This window comes from Pygoscelis adeliae, unplaced genomic scaffold (genome assembly GCF_000699105.1).
Source record: "Pygoscelis adeliae isolate BGI_AS28 unplaced genomic scaffold, ASM69910v1 Scaffold465, whole genome shotgun sequence".
NCBI lineage: Eukaryota > Metazoa > Chordata > Aves > Sphenisciformes > Spheniscidae > Pygoscelis > Pygoscelis adeliae.
Genome location: NW_008824812.1, coordinates 509,545 through 528,276, shown reverse-complemented (window position 1 = coordinate 528,276; position 18,732 = coordinate 509,545). Strand labels below are relative to the sequence as shown.

Sequence of the window (18,732 nt, the reverse complement as noted above, 5' to 3'; positions counted from 1 at the left end):
TGCTGAACCATTGATGCCGTTTAGATTAAACTGATCGCTGATTTAGATTAGGTCATACGGCTAAACTTCTCAGGTCACATCCGTATCTCTCCTGAAAGGCAGTTCTCAACTCCTCTGCAGCTCGGGTGTGTTAAATATCAGGTAAATACTTCCAATGACTTAGGCAATGATCCTTCCGCTAACGGGTCACTACCGGCAGCTCATGTTCTGCTTGGGAGGTCAGTGCCCAAGTGAAGCCAGGGATCTTACATGCACTAGAGTAGAGCAGGCAGCGAGTGCAGTCATGGTCCTCGCTTTTGGGATCATTGCTCCTGTAAGTGGCAGTTAGTGGTTCATTAACGCAGTACTGTGCAGGCGTGAGTGTGGCCAACAGGATGGGACCTTAGTTCCTGAAGAAAGAAAACTGGCCATTTGTTGGAGCCTAATAGCCAATTTTCCTCTAGCTGGAATGGAGGGCATGAAGCCACCAGTTTTTAAGCTTTTATCTTTGCATGGAGAACAAAGATAGGAGTGGGCTTTTCAGAGTCGTGTCTCAGCTTAAAAAGAAAATAAATCAAAGATAACACCACAGAAACAAAAACTAAATGCAAAAGAACTAAAAGCCCCTGATATTCTTTTCTCAGTCTTACTCCGAGTGTGAACAGATCACACTGAATTGAGAAAAAGACAGTGCTTAAAAAAAAAATGCAAAAAATTAACCAAGGAAAACCCATCTCTCACTTCCTAAATAGCTGATACCCCTTCTGCTCGTTCTCACCAGCCCACAACAAAACAGGTAAAGCCAGAGAAATACTGCGCAGCAGAGCATGGTGCACAAGGGAGCACATCCAGACAGGCACGAGTCAGACCAGAGAATGCAGGACGGGGACGGGGAAAGGGTCGATGCTCTTCATTGAAATGATAACTCCGGGGACAGCCAAGGAAGGGGCGGAGAGGGAGGGAGAGGGAGCGGAGATCTCCCGGCACTCCAAAAAACAAACACCCCCCCCCCCCCCCAAATAAAGACCAACAAAATATACACCAATGTAGTCCATGAGGAACTTCGATGACGAATTCACACAAGCGAGAAAGCATTCTGGGATGCCAATGACGACTTGAATGAAAATGAAGAAGAAAAGGAAAAAAAAAAAGAAAAAAAGATGTCCGACCAATGGAATAAAATAAAATAGGTCACATGGTTAGAAATCATTGGTGCTTCCTAGTATCTAGTAGCAGATTGCTTCCCAAAAACAACAAAAAAAGTTTTTGGTCCTTCTATATATATACATATATGTATATATATTATTATTTTTAAAATGTGTGTGTATATATATATATGTATATATATTTAGTTGCAACAGTGCTTCTCCGAAAAAAGGTCCATCTATAAATATAATTTTATTTATTTTTATTTTTAAATTTTAGTTCTTTTAAGTTAAAATTCTCCATCTCTCTAGGTATTATTTTTTGAATGGTGTTAACCTGCTGAAGTTTTGCCAGAATGGTGCCTGGCTGCGTCTGGGTTCGGTGAACTCGAAGACCTGGGACTGGGATATGCCATCTGTCACCATGTATTGTCCCTGATTTAATGGATCCTGGGGTGGTGGGTAGGCTGGAGGAACCGACTTGGAGTAGCTCACACCTGCATCGATGATTGGGGGGAAAAAGAAACAGATCAGTCAAAGTGCAATTGGGTCAATAGTCTTTCTTTGTCATGCTATCGCTTCTTATCACTTAATAACCAGGGTCCCAAACAACAGGGAGATGTGCTAGAGACGGAGGAACGCAGCAGCTGCCTGAACTCTCAGCTCAGAGCCTACCTACACTAGACCACGAGTTGAAGATTGGGAAAAGATCCATTACTTTTGTATTGGCAGAGTTTTGCCTGCCCTCATGGAAAAGTCCTCTGTGACCTAACGAGGCACAAACACGGCCAGGCCATGTGCAGTATCAATCTGGTCAGACGAAGGCAGACAACTGCATCATTCAACCCGCTCGCAAATTTAACACTTGCTGTTTCCAAGCTCGTTTTCACCCTCCCTCCCAGCTACGCTTGGAAAGAGGTTTTGCCCCAGCATGCCCCGGTGACCAGCCCCGAGCAGCGCGACCCCGAGGACCACTCGGCACCGGTTCCTGCACCAGAACGGAGCAGAGCTGCTTTGGAGGAAGAGCTACGCTGCAGGGACCCGTGCCGCTTCAGCGCTATTCTGCCTAATACAAAGGGCGACTCATTATTTTCTTTAGGAAAGTTTGTAGGACTTTTCCATAGGGTTCATTTTAAATTTACCAGTCTGGTTGCAGCCAAAAACGGCTGCACGCAACGCAGAAAAGGCTGATTCTGCTCAATCCAAACTGGTAGCAATGGATGGACTGGCAAGGCTACGCTTTCAGGCTCTAGACGCGTAATTCCCACAAACGTGAGTCACAGCTCCTGTGCAGGAACGCGGTGAGGGGATGCTGCCCTTACAGCTTTCCCACGGAAAGGGGGAGCTTCAGCAAGCTGGGACCTACACAACCTGTTGTAAAGGATGGTGTAGAAAGGGTGGCTCTGGGTGAATGGACGTGGAACAGAAAGGAGGCATGTCACCGCCAAAGTGTAGACTACAGGGAACAGTAATATAGCTACTTCTGTACTTCCTTCCCCGCAACTCCACTGACGAGGGATAATCCCTCCTTCAGCCTCAGGGTAGCGTGATCGTCTGGAAACCACAACTCCAGAGAAGGGCAGGAAGAAGAGAGAGGAGCAGGGCTCTGAAGCAGGTTGCTGTAAGCTCTGGCCATCTCTGGATCCCCTCTGCTGCATGCAGAACTGCTCTTCCTTCTGCGGGGAGGGCAGCCCCGGCCGCGTGACGGGTGGCAGGCTTCGCAAGGGCCATCTCGAGGCCATTGCCTCCCCTGGTTTTAACCGCAGGAGCGAGGCGACTCTACCCAAGTAGATCAGTGTCCTCATCTGGAAAGCGGGATGGCATTACCCACCTACCTCACACGAGGGTTGTGAAGCTAAATTAATTAATGTTTGTAAAACACTTTGAGATCCTCGGCTGGGAAGGTGCTAGAGAAGGCAAAATATGGTGATTAGCACCCAGGTACCACAGCAACGTGTGTAAAAGAAATGCGACTCTGCATTCAGTTAGCGGTTCCTACCCACACACAAACACATGCTTTGCGGGCCCAGCGCTGGCCGGCCCGGGCACAGGAAGGCTGCACACAGTCGAGTACTTACAGACAAAGGAAAAAGCCTCACAAAGTGCACTCACGGAGCTCATCAGACAACTTTTATACGTTGCCGCATTATAATTCAGGATCTCTTTCAGATACAAAGCTAAGGCTTTAGTACGGCTTTAGGAAAGAGAATTAATTCGCTTCCCCTTGCTATAGAATTTACCAATCAAGGGTTGTTAAAATCCTCAAAAGGTGCAGACCAAACGGAGATATCATCTTGACTGTGTCTAACTGATTTCTCCTTCTTTACAGCAAATACCATCAAATCATGCAGCTCTCTGTCCACTGTACGGAGTAACCAAGACCTTTCCTTACGGTGGACAAAAACCGCCCTGTGATTCATACTTATTAACACATTCATCACAGTTCATATTTCAAACTTATTTGAAAAGAATAACCTGGAGATGTTCTGCATTTGTATCTGTATGCTGGAACAGAGTTACTCATCAACAAGTTTTCTACTCTGTCTTTCCCAACTCCTCTCTTCCCACAGAAAGCCTGCAGAGCAGAGTGCAGCCCCAGAGCCCTTGCTGTCCTGGGGTCAAAGCCGGACAGGGTCAGTTCTAGGATACTCGAGACAACTTTTGTACCATCCTTGTTGGCAGGCCCCAACCGCCAATTTGAATTTACCACACTATGTGAGTTAAGCCAATGACGTCCCGTAAGAGTAGAGCATGGGCTTGAGCTCATCTCTGCCCTACCTCTTCCATCCCTCCTTCTGCCACTGTCCTGCTCTGAGTTGCCTTGCTGGAAGGCAGGTCAACGTGCGGGCAGTGTAACCAACTGCAGAGTCTGCTCTGGAGGGCAAACTCTAGCCCTGAACCCATACAAGAGTGTAGACATTCTCCTGGAGGCCACCAGCCTTTAGTGCCGTGGCCATTTTTCCCAGCAGAGACTGGTGAGGATTTTTAGGATCTGTGGGAAGGTTAGGATCTGGTACAGGTCCCTCACGTGGCTAGAGTTGGGAAATACATCTTCTTCTGTCTGGTAAGTGGTTTGGATCTTCGACTGACCCAAAGGCTCAGGAATTACTTCAAAGGCAAATAGTCCTTGTGCCACCAAGATGACTAACTAACGTTCTACAACACAAAAGAGCCGTGAATCTAAAGCTGCTACTAAGGGACATTCAGCAATTGTTTCTAGCTTTGGAAGACCTTAAAACCACATTGCTTTAATGACATGGCCCAATGTCTTTTGCATCCTGTGGCTGCAGAGCAGCAGTCAGCTTTGTGATGCATCCGGTCTGCCACGCTGAGCTGGGCTGAGCTCTTTATTGTCTCTATACCAATTTGTGGAGGGTGAACTAATGTATTTTAATCATGATACAGAAATGCTAAGAGATCTCCTGGATCAGCAGAATGTTATGCACTTGGAAGGCTGAAGCAGTAGAGAAAGGACAGTCTGGCTGAAGTCCACTGACACTGACGGAGTTACACTGCAAAGAATGTAATCCATAGTCTGTCTTCTCCAAAAGAGAAAAAAGGCAGACTCCCCTGGCCAGATCACTAGCAAACCCCATTCAGTTCTTTCCCAAAATAGCCTTTTTGGTCCAAACTCCTGAAAAATGTCTATCCTTGCTTGAAACATACCCATGCACACACTGCCACTTCCCTCAGTAAAGAAGCTCAGACCCATATTCTCAAAGTTGTTTGTGAGGCCCTGCTTGAGGATCTAGGCTACTGGCATTACCATCTCAGCTGGACGAACGTCAAAAGCTCCTGGCTGGTTCCACTTGAATAAGCAGCCGAAGGTTTGCATATTTATCACATTTATCAAATGGCCTCCACGGCCTGAATGATCAAGACTGCGGATCTCAGTGGCATGCATAATTACCGTCTGTTTGTGGGCATGCAAATAAAAACATTTGTGCTCTGGCAAGTCAGGCTGATAATTCCGTAAGAATACATTTTCTTGTGAAACTGTGATGCAGCACTTTGCAATAGCTTGAGGTGCCCCAAGAATGGCTTTTTTTTTTTTCTTTTGGACATACCCATGTTCTTGACAAGGCGGAACACAGGAACTGGGGGGGGGAAGGAGGGAGATTCACCTAATCTGCACATCTGCAAATCCTGAGAAAGAACAATTCTGGGAAAAAGTATGACAGGTTGGTATTTTTCTGCTCTGCTCTGAAGTGGTTTGCTCCCTCATCAGAATTAGGGGCCGTTGTGCAAAATTGTCTCGAGGGATTTTTTTTAATATGCAAAGCCATAACTCCATGGCAATTCAACAGAAAGAAATGAGCAAAGCTCTTTTCCAATGCAATTTTGGGCTGCTTGGCGAACAGAATTCAGAGCGCAAAGGGAAAGAATCGATAGATAAGTAATGATTTCTAGACACAGCTGCTGCGCTGCCTTTCCAAGGTGTAAGAAAGCAGCTATACGCCCATGACCAGACTTGGAGCTCCTTCTGCTGGTTCATGCATAATTCTGCACTGTAGCAGAATATAAAGGCTGCAGCTGCATAGCAAGATCGTTTGGCAGGGTGGGGGTTGTGGAAATCTGTTCAGAATGAGGAGAAGAAGAATACTCCAGGGTTTATAATTTGGCTAGACAAATCTGGTAAAGAGAGATGCTGCGCTGTCAGTTGAAATCATGTCTTTTTTTAGTACTAGGCAACGTCACTTGAAATCTTTTGGATTTCTTAGCTCAGAAGAAAACAATTAAAGAGATTTAAAACTCGCTCTTTTTTTCCTTCTAGTTCTTTTTTTCAAAGTGTCTCTTCTATCTGAGGTCACAACATGACTTCAGTAGCACTTGAAGATTTAGGAGCATGCTATTAACTCACAGGCAATCCACATGGACACATGCAGACAGACCCAGTTATAATATAGCAGGACAGCTACGTTAGCACTGCACCTTTCCGGCGTTAATACAAAACATACACAGAACACACTCAGATTTGCCTATATATATATATATACACCCATGGAAACTTGCCTTACAAGCTGTTTATTCCATCCTCAACCTTTAAGATTTTAGCTCATACTTTGATCAGGAGCTATTTCATAGGCTTTTCTTCTACCTAGCTGTCTAGATATCACGCTGTGCATTACCCAGAGTTGAGTGGGAGACAATAAAATATCAACACCTGCGTTCTCTACTGGCCGAGTGGAGGCTGCTGGTAGGAAAGGAAGCAGTGCTGCGCTGAGGAACCTTTCATCTCCCTCTGATCTCAGTAGCAGCTGAGCCAACTTGCAGCTTTCAGGAGCCATGCTCTAAAATCCCATAAATTCAGTGTCCTCCTGAATACTGTAACCCATACACAACATGGGGTAGCCAGGAACATACCTCAAGAACACTAATTGTCGTACGGTTTATTACTCCTGCAATGGCGACGAGTTTAAGTCAAAGAAATAAGCAGTAATGGCTGAATGAGTCCAGCCCTTTGCCCTTCTTCAGCACATTTCAACAGAGGATCTCAAAGCACTTCACCACTATTCACTTGGTTGCTGTTACGTTTAGAGTTAGCAAACTACGCTGTGTCTGATATTAGTTCTGCTCCCGGATTGCAGGCCTAGTTTTTACAGCAAGAGGTGTGGATGGCAGCTGCGAATAGGAAACGTCTGCCCCCAAAGGCAGTCCTGAGCAGCTGCCGACTTCGTTGGTTTACACTTCCACGCCAAACTACCCGACTCAAATTTTGTCATACTCGCGCAACTCGAGAGGAATTTGAGTGGTGCGTTAGCCATGGCTCTTTACACAGCCGGGGATTTTACGCAGTGGCCTGGCAGAGGTAGATATTACCAGGGATGGTACCGGTGAGGAGAACATGCCTTAACTCCCTTTTCTAACCGCTAGCCTAACTTCTCTGTTTTGGAGGAAGAGGGAGGGAAAAGGGCTAACTGCAGCTTGAGAAATGCAACAGAGGAAAACAGTAATCTTGTGTCCCGGCTATTCCACAGCCAACCACAGTATCTACAAATACTGAGGAAACTTGACCTTCCTGAGTCTATTTATCAAGTCTGTTACTGCAACCTGATGTCATTAGACTAGACATTAAGGTAATGATTCCTCATGTGATAAGCAAAAGCTAAGCGAGGCAAGATGGAATAAATGATACTAGGGCTTTATCAATCAAAGCCAGGTGAGAACTAATTTAGCCCATCTTGTATTTCTACAGCCTCCCTCTCCTCCAGCGTTCTGTGCACTGATAGCAAAGATCACTCTGTCTGTTTCATTGATAGGAAGAGATCAGCTCATCCATCACTGCCCTGAAATGCAGCCTCTTCTGGGTAGCGACACTGCCCCTTACCTAAAACACCTCACCAAACTGAACGTGCAGGAGTATCTGGGCTGACAATCTTCATTCAGTTGGAATCTCAGCACGACATTGGTGTCAACATCTTGGCTCTTCAAACGATGGCCAATGGAAAACCCAAGAGGCCCGTTTCACATCTCACCAAAAAACTCCCCTGGAGAATTTGCTCAGAAGCATGTGCCCATTGCCGAGTCACCGGTACCATCCTTAGAGGCCTCCCAGCCAAGAATTTATTCATGATTTGCCTTAGCTTGTATATCCGACCGGATCTCAGATGATACTACTGACTCCAGCTGGGTTACTAACGCCTTGAGTGAGAAGCCATCTATCTATACCATCATCAATGAGACTAGTGCTTGTGGACCCAAAGCACGAAGTGCTTGGGCGGGCCGCAGGTGGGCACTGCGCAACGCCTGCGTTTTGGAGGTTTGGGGTAGGGTCTGTATTTTACAAGCAATGGGATAAGCTCTGTGATTTCTCTCAATCTGTGGGGAAATACCACCGAGAACACGGTTAGCTCCAGTCTTTCACCTACGCTGTGAGAAGCTCTGTGAAAAAAGGGAAGTGACCCTGATTATCTGGAAGTGCAAATGCCCCTCTTTGTTTTAAAGTGGTTGGTCTACCTGTTGCTCAGTCTCTTCCAATCCCCTCGAGGTTATGCCTACATGGGTGAATAGGATGGGGAGACGTGTTGGGGCCACGTCAATCTTGTTAGCAACGAAGATGCAATAAAATAGGCTTAAGCACTCAGGAGAACCACAGGAGGTACCTGCGGACTCTGTTACCTGGTAAGACCTGTCCTCGCCAGCTGGATGAAGCCAGCACAAGTATGCTAACGTGCAGTCATCCCGTTCTGCTATGCAGACTTGCTGGGGGAGAGCTTGAAGTGCAGAAGTGTGAGAAGTCAGAGAAAAGCTGCTGGGTGTTTGGGTCAGGGTTTTTATGACACAGTTCGCTGTGAGCTCAAGTGATCAGAAAGGAAGAAATTAGCAGGAAAATTCAGTGACTCAGAGGGTGTTTTACTGCAGGCCAAAGCAGTTCATGCTGGCTGATGATTTAACCCCTGCTGGGTTTGCATAGCTGAGTATTTATGGGCAGATTTAATGACAGCATCCTCCTCAGCTCAGGGCTAGGGGTGATGGTGATTGAATATATGTTTCCCTCCTTCCGCAGGTCCCAGACCACCAGGCTAAAGGCTTGTCTGGGCTGAGGGCATCTGCTTTGGTGAAGCTGTGTGGCACAGTGCAGAGGAGAATACACAGGACGGAGAGAAGGGCACGAAGGAGCTGGCTCACAGCATGGGTCTGAAGAGCTCTCCTGGGGTGGGAAACCCTTCCACCTAGCACTAAGGTCACTTCTTTATATTTGAACAGACATTACATTTTCCAGAATGGAAACATTAGTGGGAAACGGTGCTTTAAGAATGGGGTCTCCTTCCTGGGCACGGGAACCTCTAATCCCCCTGACACCCCTGGCTGACAGCTTCTAGGAACATGAGCAGAAATCCCTTACGTGTACACGCTGTCCTGCATGGGGACAGATGTGGACAAAGCTGGGGATCAGAAAAGTAACTGAATGTTTCTGAAAGCTGCAAACACTAATCGTTGGAGGGGAGATTAAAAGTGGCCAGCAGAACAGAAGCCCTTGATGGACAGAGGCACCAAAGGAGCCTTCTGTTTTCAGACGCATAGAAATGGAAAAAGTACCCTGGATAATCCGGTGTCTATGTTAAGGATGGACTGGAGATCCACAAAGGATCCATTTTCAATGGAACTTTAGACTTGTTTCCACTGCTTTAGTCAATAACGAGCACAATTTCAGAAGTGCAACTCGATGCCATCTTAACGTTGCAGTGTCAGCGCAGGCAGCAAAGGTCCTCAGTGGTACCTGGACTTGCCTGCAGAAAAGTGGCACGCTTGCTTGGCTGTAGCTTAAAAAGGGTTGTGGGGTTTTTTGTTGTTTTTGTAAGTCAAGACAAATAATTTTCACTGTTACTTTACTATTTCTAGGAGACACCACACTGAATTCTATTCCCAGTTACCACACTGACATTGAAAGAGGCTAGAGGGCAGTAACCGAGAGGCAAAATCTGGAACAATCAATGCAAAAAGAAAAAAAACAACCCAACAAACAGCCCTTTTCTCTATCTGTTGGTAAGGTGCAAAGCCAACACTACCCATTTAGTTTATGTCTAATGGACTTAAAGGAGGCCAAAAATTGGTTTAATGCTGTCTTAAGGCACCTGGTCTAATATCATTACATTTTTCCCTATCCAATAAGTAGTGCAAATCCTAGTATATTGCTGAAATCTGACCTTGCGCATCATTAAATTGATTTGGAAGGAAGCCCGGCACTGCATGAGTGCACGCATTTCTGTGCAGACGTGAGCGTTGGGAGGGGGTTGCTTCCAGAGGGGGCTGACTTGTGCCCCACAGAGGACCCTCATTTTGGGATCAAAAACTTCTCAAAACACTGAGAGCTGTGCTCTCTCTTAATCACCTGGATAAAGTTTCCATTAGTTTAAAAAGCAGAGTTTTAAGGTTTCTTCTCCTGCTGTCAGCTGATCTCTCAGCGTCTCTCCCTCGCCTGCTGCAGCGAGCGGTAGTTTAAATGCTTCCTTTTCAAATGCACGCCAGCCAGCTCCAGAGCAATACTTCTGGGAGGTGTGGTACAACAGTGCATGAAATAAGCGGCAGTTTATACTATTTGAAAAATGTTTTTCTGCTTCACCTCAAACAAAGATGATTGCATTTTCCATTTCACCTCCTTCACGGCTTTTCTTTCTTCCTTAAGTATTCTGTGACAGGGAAATTACCATGGTTTCCCATTTAAGAGGTGGAGGGAACAACTGACATAATCTAGAAAGAAGTCTGTAACAGGCATCCACTGACACGAAGCAGGGCTCTCGACATGTCAGGTCAAGCTGTTGAGCCGTCAAGCCCTGCTGCAGCCACTGAGACCTGTCCTGCAAAGTCCATAAATTTCAATGAATAAATAGTTCAGTTGAATGCAGTGGAAGTATTCCTACTCCTGAAGGGCTTCACTGCTTCCCAGGTATAACTGATGCTCCAAAACCAACCTGAAGCCCCTTCCAATGCTACTGTCGTGCTGTGGGAGGCTGTGCGGGCAGGGCAAAGGCAGCACGTGGTGCCTGCGACCTCCTGGCATAGGGACACCCGTCTGCCTGTTCCCAGCCCCAAGAGCTGCACCTCAGCCTCAGCAACACAGCCCCAAGTGCCTGCCAAGGTCTTTGGCAAAAAAAATTGTTGGCAATATACAAAAAATCAGTCACTAAAAGCCAACTCTCAGGGATTTCCTCCTACCGCCCTCTTCTGAGCAATGCCACCAGCTCCCTGCTCCGGCAGCCTCGTGCCTCTCTCGGGTCGTGGGCGCAAGACAAACCACAGAGTAAGAAAACTAACAGTTTTCAGCAAAACGTTCAATGCCGGTATTTAATTTAATTTAATTAATCTGAGACTGGGCTATGATTACCACAATCTAGGACAAAAGAAACAGAGCTATTAATTTAATGACCCTATTTGTTGTTTTTCAGATTTCATGTCTCAAGTAAAACAACCAGGCTTCACTTAACTTGACGCTTGGGGTCTGACTGGATTTCTGTCTGACTCGAGGACTTCATCTCATAAAAAGAACTGCCAGTGTTATAGCATAAGCTTGTCCTTCATAAAAGACATGCTGACTGGTGTTTTAGGAGCTAATTAATTTTATAGTCAGAGAAGTCTAAGATAATAGCCCCTCCTTTTTCATCTCAGAGAGAAAGAGAGAGAAAGAGAAAGAGAGAAAACAAGAGAGCAGTTGCTGGGTAAGAAGTAAGTACGGTTAGGCATATTATATTTGTCAGGATGCAAGTCCAGTGATTTCAGTGGGAATACTGGTAGGCATGCTCAGGCACCTTTGAACTGTGTCACTTAATGACTCAACAGTACAATTATTAATTAATTAATACCCTAATTAATTAATAATACAATTAATTGAACAGCAAATAATAATTAAAACTGTTTTTGTCGTGGCCATCATGCAAGTCAGTTTCTCTAATTCTCCAGTTGCCGTAATCTCCGTGGTTGCTTCTGTGCTGAGGGACAAGCATGCAAGTGGTGAGGGGCCCATCTGCAAAACCGAGCTCGTGGCAGCGTCCGCTACTGCCTGAACTACACGTGCATTGTGTAAGAGACGCGTTCCCCGGGCCCGTTTTTGGGTGTGTGCATACTTTGAGCTTAGAAAATCTGGCCAGGAGAGTTTTTAGAGAACATCTCAGAAGACAACATAGGAAGTTAGTAGAGAGGAGAAGACTAATGACAATGGAGAGACACAGCAAACCAAGGAGTTTACAAAGTCAGCCTAGCGAACCACTACTGGACCAGCAAAGCCAGTAGACGACAAACAGGTGAGGCAGAAAGCAAAGAGCTCCTTCAACTTTTACCAAAAACAACCCAATGCCTGTACAGAGCGGGGACAAATCTGCCTGGAACTGACTATAGCCAAGAAGTGATGAGTTGTCTCAAATCCCATTTATAGGCCTAGCTGTGCCACGGTACTTCGGTAACGAATCCGTATGTCTACAGCTTTGTGAAGCTTTGGAAAACTTGAAAAATGACCTCTCTGACTTTCCCTCCGTATTTACTATTTCAAAACCTGTAGCTGCAAGAGTTATTGCGAGAGGTAATTAACGCTGGCTGTTTCGCCAGTTGAGAGACGGTTTAATATCTAGCATGGCATTTATTAGTTGGCTGTAGCCTGCCTGGGTGGGGAAATGAATCTGACATTAGAGAGATATAATGTCTTTACTAAGATACTTTATTTCCTAGAGCTGATGCTACTCTGCTGTCCTTAAAAAGTTATACGTAGCCCCAGGAAACATGAGTATCCCCTTTCCAAAAGCAGAAAAGGGGTAGATCCCTCACCATCTCCAGTATTTTAGCCATCTTTCTTTCTTTGCTAATGGGAGACTTTGGGAATTAGCAGAACCCCTACACATCTCCGCACTCGCTGCCATTTCAGCCTGAGATAAACAACTGAGATAGATTTCTGCCCCCGGGGACAGCTTCTGGACATCAGACTGGAGACACGAGATCAAATTCATCTCTGGTGAAATTCCACTGGCTTCAACCACATGAGACCAGAGATTAATTTGGCCCACAGATACATTAAGAAAGGATACAAAGCACAAACGGTATTTTATAAAAAAAGAGAAAGGGGAGGGGGAAATTCAAGGGGGACGCTGGATCCTAGCCCAGCAGGATTCAGCCCAGCCCGCTCCACCCTCACATCACCAGGCACAGTGCATGTTGCCGGTTACCTTTTTGCTTACTGACTTTCTTTACTGTCATTGCCGCTTGCCGCTTTTGATTTTCAGAAATTTCAAAGCCTGAAAAAGGGAACACGGCAAACACAATTCAGAAGATTGCTTACAAAACCTCTTTATCTTTTGGGGAGGGGGGACTGTTCTGCACTGTTTGGCAAACACAGAACGCCCTAGGTGGCAAAGCATCACCCAGTGAGCTGTGTGTATGGGCAGGTATTTTACTGAAAAGCAAATCTTCCTTGAAAGGGCAGGCCTCTTTATAATCTCACTTGTGCAGGGGCTGTATGAAAAGGAAGATTAGACCCATTATTTTTTATACAGTGTCATAAATATGCCCAGGGCTTTACAGCTGAGCAACACAAACTGAGCCTGAACTGACGCTGGTTACTGTCAATTTATGGGCTGATGCTGAGGGAAGGGCACGGCTGGTAAGTCATTGACTTTGCTGCCCTCCTACCCTACATGAGACATGCTTAACCAGAGCAGAAACGATGCAGCCAGGAGACTCTGAAGTCAGATGGCCAAAGACTTCCTTCTCCCACAGTACCCACGGAGGTCCAGGCTTGAAGCTATGGGCAGAATTTGTTTATTGAGGGCCAAAAATAACAGTAACTGAATTGGAAAGAGACCTATTTATGACTATGAGAGCAACCAAGGACATTTGAACAAGGCCGAACTGTAATTCTACTATGAAAAAAATGTGGGCTTCTCCAACAGTTGGGGCCAAATTAAGCATTACCACCAATCTCCTTTCAGATTCATTTCATATTCCTCACCTATCTTTTCATCTTCTTTTACCATCTTCCTTTCTTCTCTGAAAGCTCTAAGCCATCGTAACTTCTCCTCCAGTTTCTTGGCAAAGAATAAGTGCATTTCCTCAGTCTCCTTGTTATGAAGTTTGAAGGCATTCTTCATGCTGACATTGAAGTCATCATCTCTCCCGTCTTCTATATCCACCACTTCATATTTATCCATGTCTATGCGACCTTTGTAATACAGAATATCTCTTCGTATCAGATCCTACAGAGAGACAAAGAGAAAAGGGTTGATGGTAAGATACTTGCAGAGCCTGAACTCAGCAGGGAATTCATGGGAGGGCTGAAGAAAAGAAAGAAGTAACGGCGAAACATGGTCAGATTCTTCAAGCCTCATCTGCTGTGAATACATTTGCTGCTGGCTAAACAAATAGGGTAGATCGTAGGCATAAAAGAAGAAAATACAAATCCTCATGCTGCAAAATTTTGCTTGTAGGCATGAAGAAATGCCTTTGAGTAGGTAACATACTGCCATCATTTTCCGTGATGGGAAGTTCTGTTCCATAGGACGAGAAACCGGAAAATACAGGCCACTGGTCTGATGCGATTCCTGTGCTGCAAACGAGGCTGTGTAGAAGCATAAATCTTGAGAAATCAGCTCGGGCATGTTTGGCAGTGCAGACTGGGTAGTGCAGATCTCTGTTTTCTAAACACATTCTCAGATTCAGGGGAGATGGGTCTCTGCCCCTTCTCCTTGGAACCCATTTCCCATTCATACACAACTCACTGGCAAGAAAATCACCCTGATTCTCAGTTCAAAGAACTCCTAACCTATCTCTGTCCCATTACGCCCTGGCTTTAACCTCTTGATCCGGCTTAAATTTTTTCTTTTTCCCTCCTTGACGTTTCTAACCTTTACAACCAAACCTGTTCATCCTCATCTCCTTTCTAAGTTGATTATCCTTGCCCCTTGTTTTTCAGCAACAGCTCATTTCTCTACGTTGGGAAGGGAAAAGTAAAATAGTCTTAATTATTAATTTTTCACAACTCACGTGAGAACACCCACAGCTCCGTGGCTGTTTGACACGCCCAGCGCAACCTCCGCTCCGTGCCGGCAGCAGCCTGTGCAGCGGTACTGCGGCTACCATGATCCCCCCCGCCAAACCACGGAGGGCATGCAGTCACAGCAGCTGGGAGACAGCGGTAGGTGGAGGTGGCACTAAAAAAAGTGTTTCGAGATCTATCGTGTCAACTGCTCCACCACAGATGTGAAATGGTGGGTGCTGATAAACTGTAGTAAAAAACAGATAATTTCTTTTCCTCCTTACCCTCTTCATACTTATTTTGGCTTTGCCCATCAAATTTTGTACTGCCTTTACTAGAACTATTCCCGATATATACTGGTGTAAGAGCAGCATTGGCCCCACATCGCTATGTCTTTTTAGGAACAGATAACAAAAAATGACCATCAGAAAACAGAACGTTAATTACATAGTCATGACCACATAAGGTGATTCAAATTTCAAGGCATACATATTTAAAAAGCCAAATTTAGCAACACACAATCAAGATTTCCTTCCTCTACCCATTCTCAAAAGCCAATATTTAGGTGTATTAAATTAATTTAAATACTTTTTGATTTTTGAGAGTGGCCTAAAGATAAATGCTATGTCAAAGGATTCATTTAAGAGGAAAAATAAAATCAATGTACAGCATTTATTTACTCAAATAAGATTTAGTAGTGAGGTTTTTTAAAGATAAGCAGTAGGTTTTATTTTAAACAAATCATTAATCTTGGAAAATAAATTGCACATCATAATTTTTTTAGCAAACTTGCTCATGGATCTGCCAGACAGTATTAACTATCATGAGACAGGGCACTGTCCAGAAGCTCGTAGTCTTTAAAACCTGGCTCCTTCCTCTGGAATGCTCTAGGGGGGGAAAAAATCCATTAACTAATGTCTTGTACAAATATCTCCCTCTAGTATGTAGGCTTTGACTAGTGAAAAGGATATTTCAGGCTGAATATGCAATAGAATATCTTTCCTGTTTTGTCCTAACTTGGAAAATTGCTTCTTTCCTCTCCCTCTGTGCCCAGTGAAGTGCTGAGGAAAGGCTGTGAGCATCACGCTAAACTTGTTCAATTAAATCAATACTGTGCACTGTGGTTAAATTTGAGTCTTGGACTAGTTCTTAGAAATAGCATCTATCTTCACCACATTCTCAAAAAAACTTGATAACAAATCTCCTAGGAAAAAACACGTGCTCCTTAAATTAGCTATACCAGCAACTATTCTTCTTCCCAGACAGGGAGAACCGACTCACCGCTGATGAAAACTTCCAAAACACAACACTGAACAGACTGTCCTTGTGAGTGAGATGGGTGAAGGAGGATCAAACATACTTTTCTATGCAATATTCATGATTATGTAGAGATTTGTTCATAAAAGGTATTACAAGAATAAATAATCACAATCCTCCTTCTCACCTGGCTCTGAAAATACAAGGCTCTGTGCATTAGCTTGTTTCTTACATGTACGGAATACGTTTTTTCCTCTCTTATCTCTCCAATTTTGATTTAGAAAACATTACAAACTATTTTTAATAGCTAATGCTAAGTGAATGTTTTAACAGCTTTGTGCTGTCATTATATTTCCAGAGGACAATACATCGGGTTTGGACACGTCTGACTGAACTGCTCCATACGTTTCCCCTCCAAGGCTGCAGCAGGAACAATCGCTGCCTCCCGCGAGGCTTCTGCAGCGCGTTTTAGAGGCTCCCGTGTTTTGCAGGTGTTGCTGAGCACTGGATGTGAAGATAACGGTGTTGCCTAGGAGTTACTGAAGGAGCAATGAGGAGATAATGGAATCGTACAAGCGCTTTTGGAAACAAAATGGCCCCAAAGATTATTATTGGTGGTGAGAATGCAATAGCGGGAAAGAACAAGCTCAGCTATCGAGACTGTTTGCAGAAAACACATGAAGAAGAAACACCGCGTTTTTGTCCTTGAGCGTTAGGTAAGCACACGGGCGGAGGAGGGAAAGACAATAAGCGCAAAGCTCCTGCCTGCCACTTTTACTTTCGTTTTGAGAAGAAACTTCAATAATGAATCTAGAAGAAAGGAATCATCTTTTCTCCCATCGCCCTCCCCAGAGCTCTCAGCCTCCAGCTTGGCAGGAACTTTCTGGTGGAGAAACAGCCCCTGGAGTGGGGGGAGGCCCAGAGGAGAGAGAGGTGCTGCCATGGAGGAAGATGAAACCATTCAAAGAGGTACGGAAAAGGTAAATAGCTCAGAGCAAGTCCATGCCTGACGTTACCCGAGTGCAGGTCGCTGCCCTGTGCCAACGGTGCATTTCCTTCGTACTTCCACAAAAGAAGGACCATTCCCCACTCGTCGACTATAAACTCCAGCGCCGATACCCCAAGTTTTTAAGAGACCCTTTATTTTCCACCACAGAGTGGTGGAGCACATAAACATCTCGGTGAATAGCACGCGCCTGCACATGGAAGACGCTTCGTACACACCTGGTTTCGAGAAAGTTCAGCCCATATAGCAGATTAAGAACTGTAACTGGATAATGGTATTTTTAATAGGTTAGGCACTCCCTACTACCACTTCTCCTTTCTTCCCCTCTTCTTGCCAACACTCAATAAATGGATATTATTTCCTAATTGACTAAATTTTAACACCCACAGTATAGGAAACAATAATTATTTGATCTGTGGATATTTTATCACATATGTTCCTACAGCTCTTACAGAATAACATATATTACTTAACTCCTTAGTGAAGCATGGGCAAAGGCACTTGGCTTACACCGTAATTGATTTCAATAAAATCTAGGAATTCGTCTGGGCGACATGAGAGACGTACAGCAAACCAGGCCAAACCTCTGTTTCAAGGAACTTTTTGTGTACGTGGACAAGAGAATAAAAATTCAGGGAACACGCAGGCAATGAAAGCAATGCTGCTTTCTGTGATTTCTGCAAGGTGCAGACAGAAAGCCCGTAGCAGTGTGAGAAATGAACCTTGTTCTGTACGCCATTTTTATCAAGCGCAGGACTATCATCTTTCCTTTCTTCGAGCGCGTAAGCTCAATCAAACAAGCACGCACAAGATAAAGGAAAGCAGATGTGTGGCTGAGGGTGAAAACGGATTGTTTAAACAGACTGGTGTAAGTACTACGTGTCAGAAGGACAAAACAAATACGTATACACAAAATGGAGATTTATCAGCTATATAAATAGCCACACTGTCAAAAGGAGCTCGGGCTTAGGGGAGGGCAGAAATGGCAGCTGGGACAGGCTGCTGCTATTAGTCCTGATTATCCCAGGGATCAAATACGAGAGAATTAGGAAGAAATTATTAAGCTATAGAATTTACCTCTGTTTATATGCTGGCTATATTAGTATAGTATTATATACTATCCTGTCCATAGTTAAGCCAGGATGACGACTAGCTGCTTTACACTGTCCAGTTTTGAATGGCAAACAAAATTATTTTTTGTAGTTAAATCAGGTAAGTGCAAGAAATTATAAAAAGACAAAAAAAAAAAGACTCTCAAAACCTGGTCAGTGGGGAAAGGCCAAAGAAATGGAGTTGTTTAATCTAGAAAGGACATAAATAAGAGGAAACATGCTATTGGTATTCCAATATGTGAAAGCTGCTTCTCTTCTAAGGAGGCTGGCGATCAATTATTCTCCATTTCGATTGTGGCTTGTCTTAATTTACCACAAAGGAGAATAGGATTAGATACTTGGAAAAAAATCTTTCTAGCTCTAAGAGTAGCTGAACACTAGAACAGACAAAACAGGGAAGTCTTGGGGCAGCATTCCTTGGAGATTTTCAAAAATAAGGTTAGACAAACATCCATCAGAGATGATTTGAGTATACTTAATCCTGCGAGCGGAATAGCTAATCTCCTGGGGTCCTTCCCAGCTCTGCATTTTGATGACGTCTGAGAGAAAGGTGACAGATGGAGGAGAAAACGGGATGAGAGCAGGTAGGATTAGTACAGACTTCAGGGGCGGTATGGGAGAAGCCCCAAGGCACAGACCAGGACAGCAAGCGCGAGGAGCAGTGACATAAACCTGCAGTCTCTGCAGACAGCATCCAGATTGCACTGCATGCCTCTTACGGAAATTGATGCATCTAGGTCATTTGCACTTATTTGTCTAAATATGATCTTTTTTTTA

At 44.7% G+C, this 18,732-nt stretch overlaps 1 protein-coding gene across 1 annotated transcript in view; it reads right to left on the bottom strand.

Moving 5' to 3' along the window:
- Nucleotides 1-1,370: 1,370 nt before the first annotated feature.
- ARHGEF9 (Cdc42 guanine nucleotide exchange factor (GEF) 9) overlaps nucleotides 1,371-18,732 on the bottom strand; it is a 194,620-nt gene continuing 177,258 nt past the window's right edge. The window contains exons 10-12 of the mRNA XM_009324258.1: nucleotides 13,558-13,801; nucleotides 12,776-12,844; nucleotides 1,371-1,621 (exon numbers count right to left, since the gene is read on the bottom strand). Coding sequence (XP_009322533.1) covers nucleotides 1,440-1,621; nucleotides 12,776-12,844; nucleotides 13,558-13,801 — 495 coding nt within the window. The 3' untranslated portion in view covers nucleotides 1,371-1,439. The remainder of the gene's footprint in view (nucleotides 1,622-12,775; nucleotides 12,845-13,557; nucleotides 13,802-18,732) is intronic.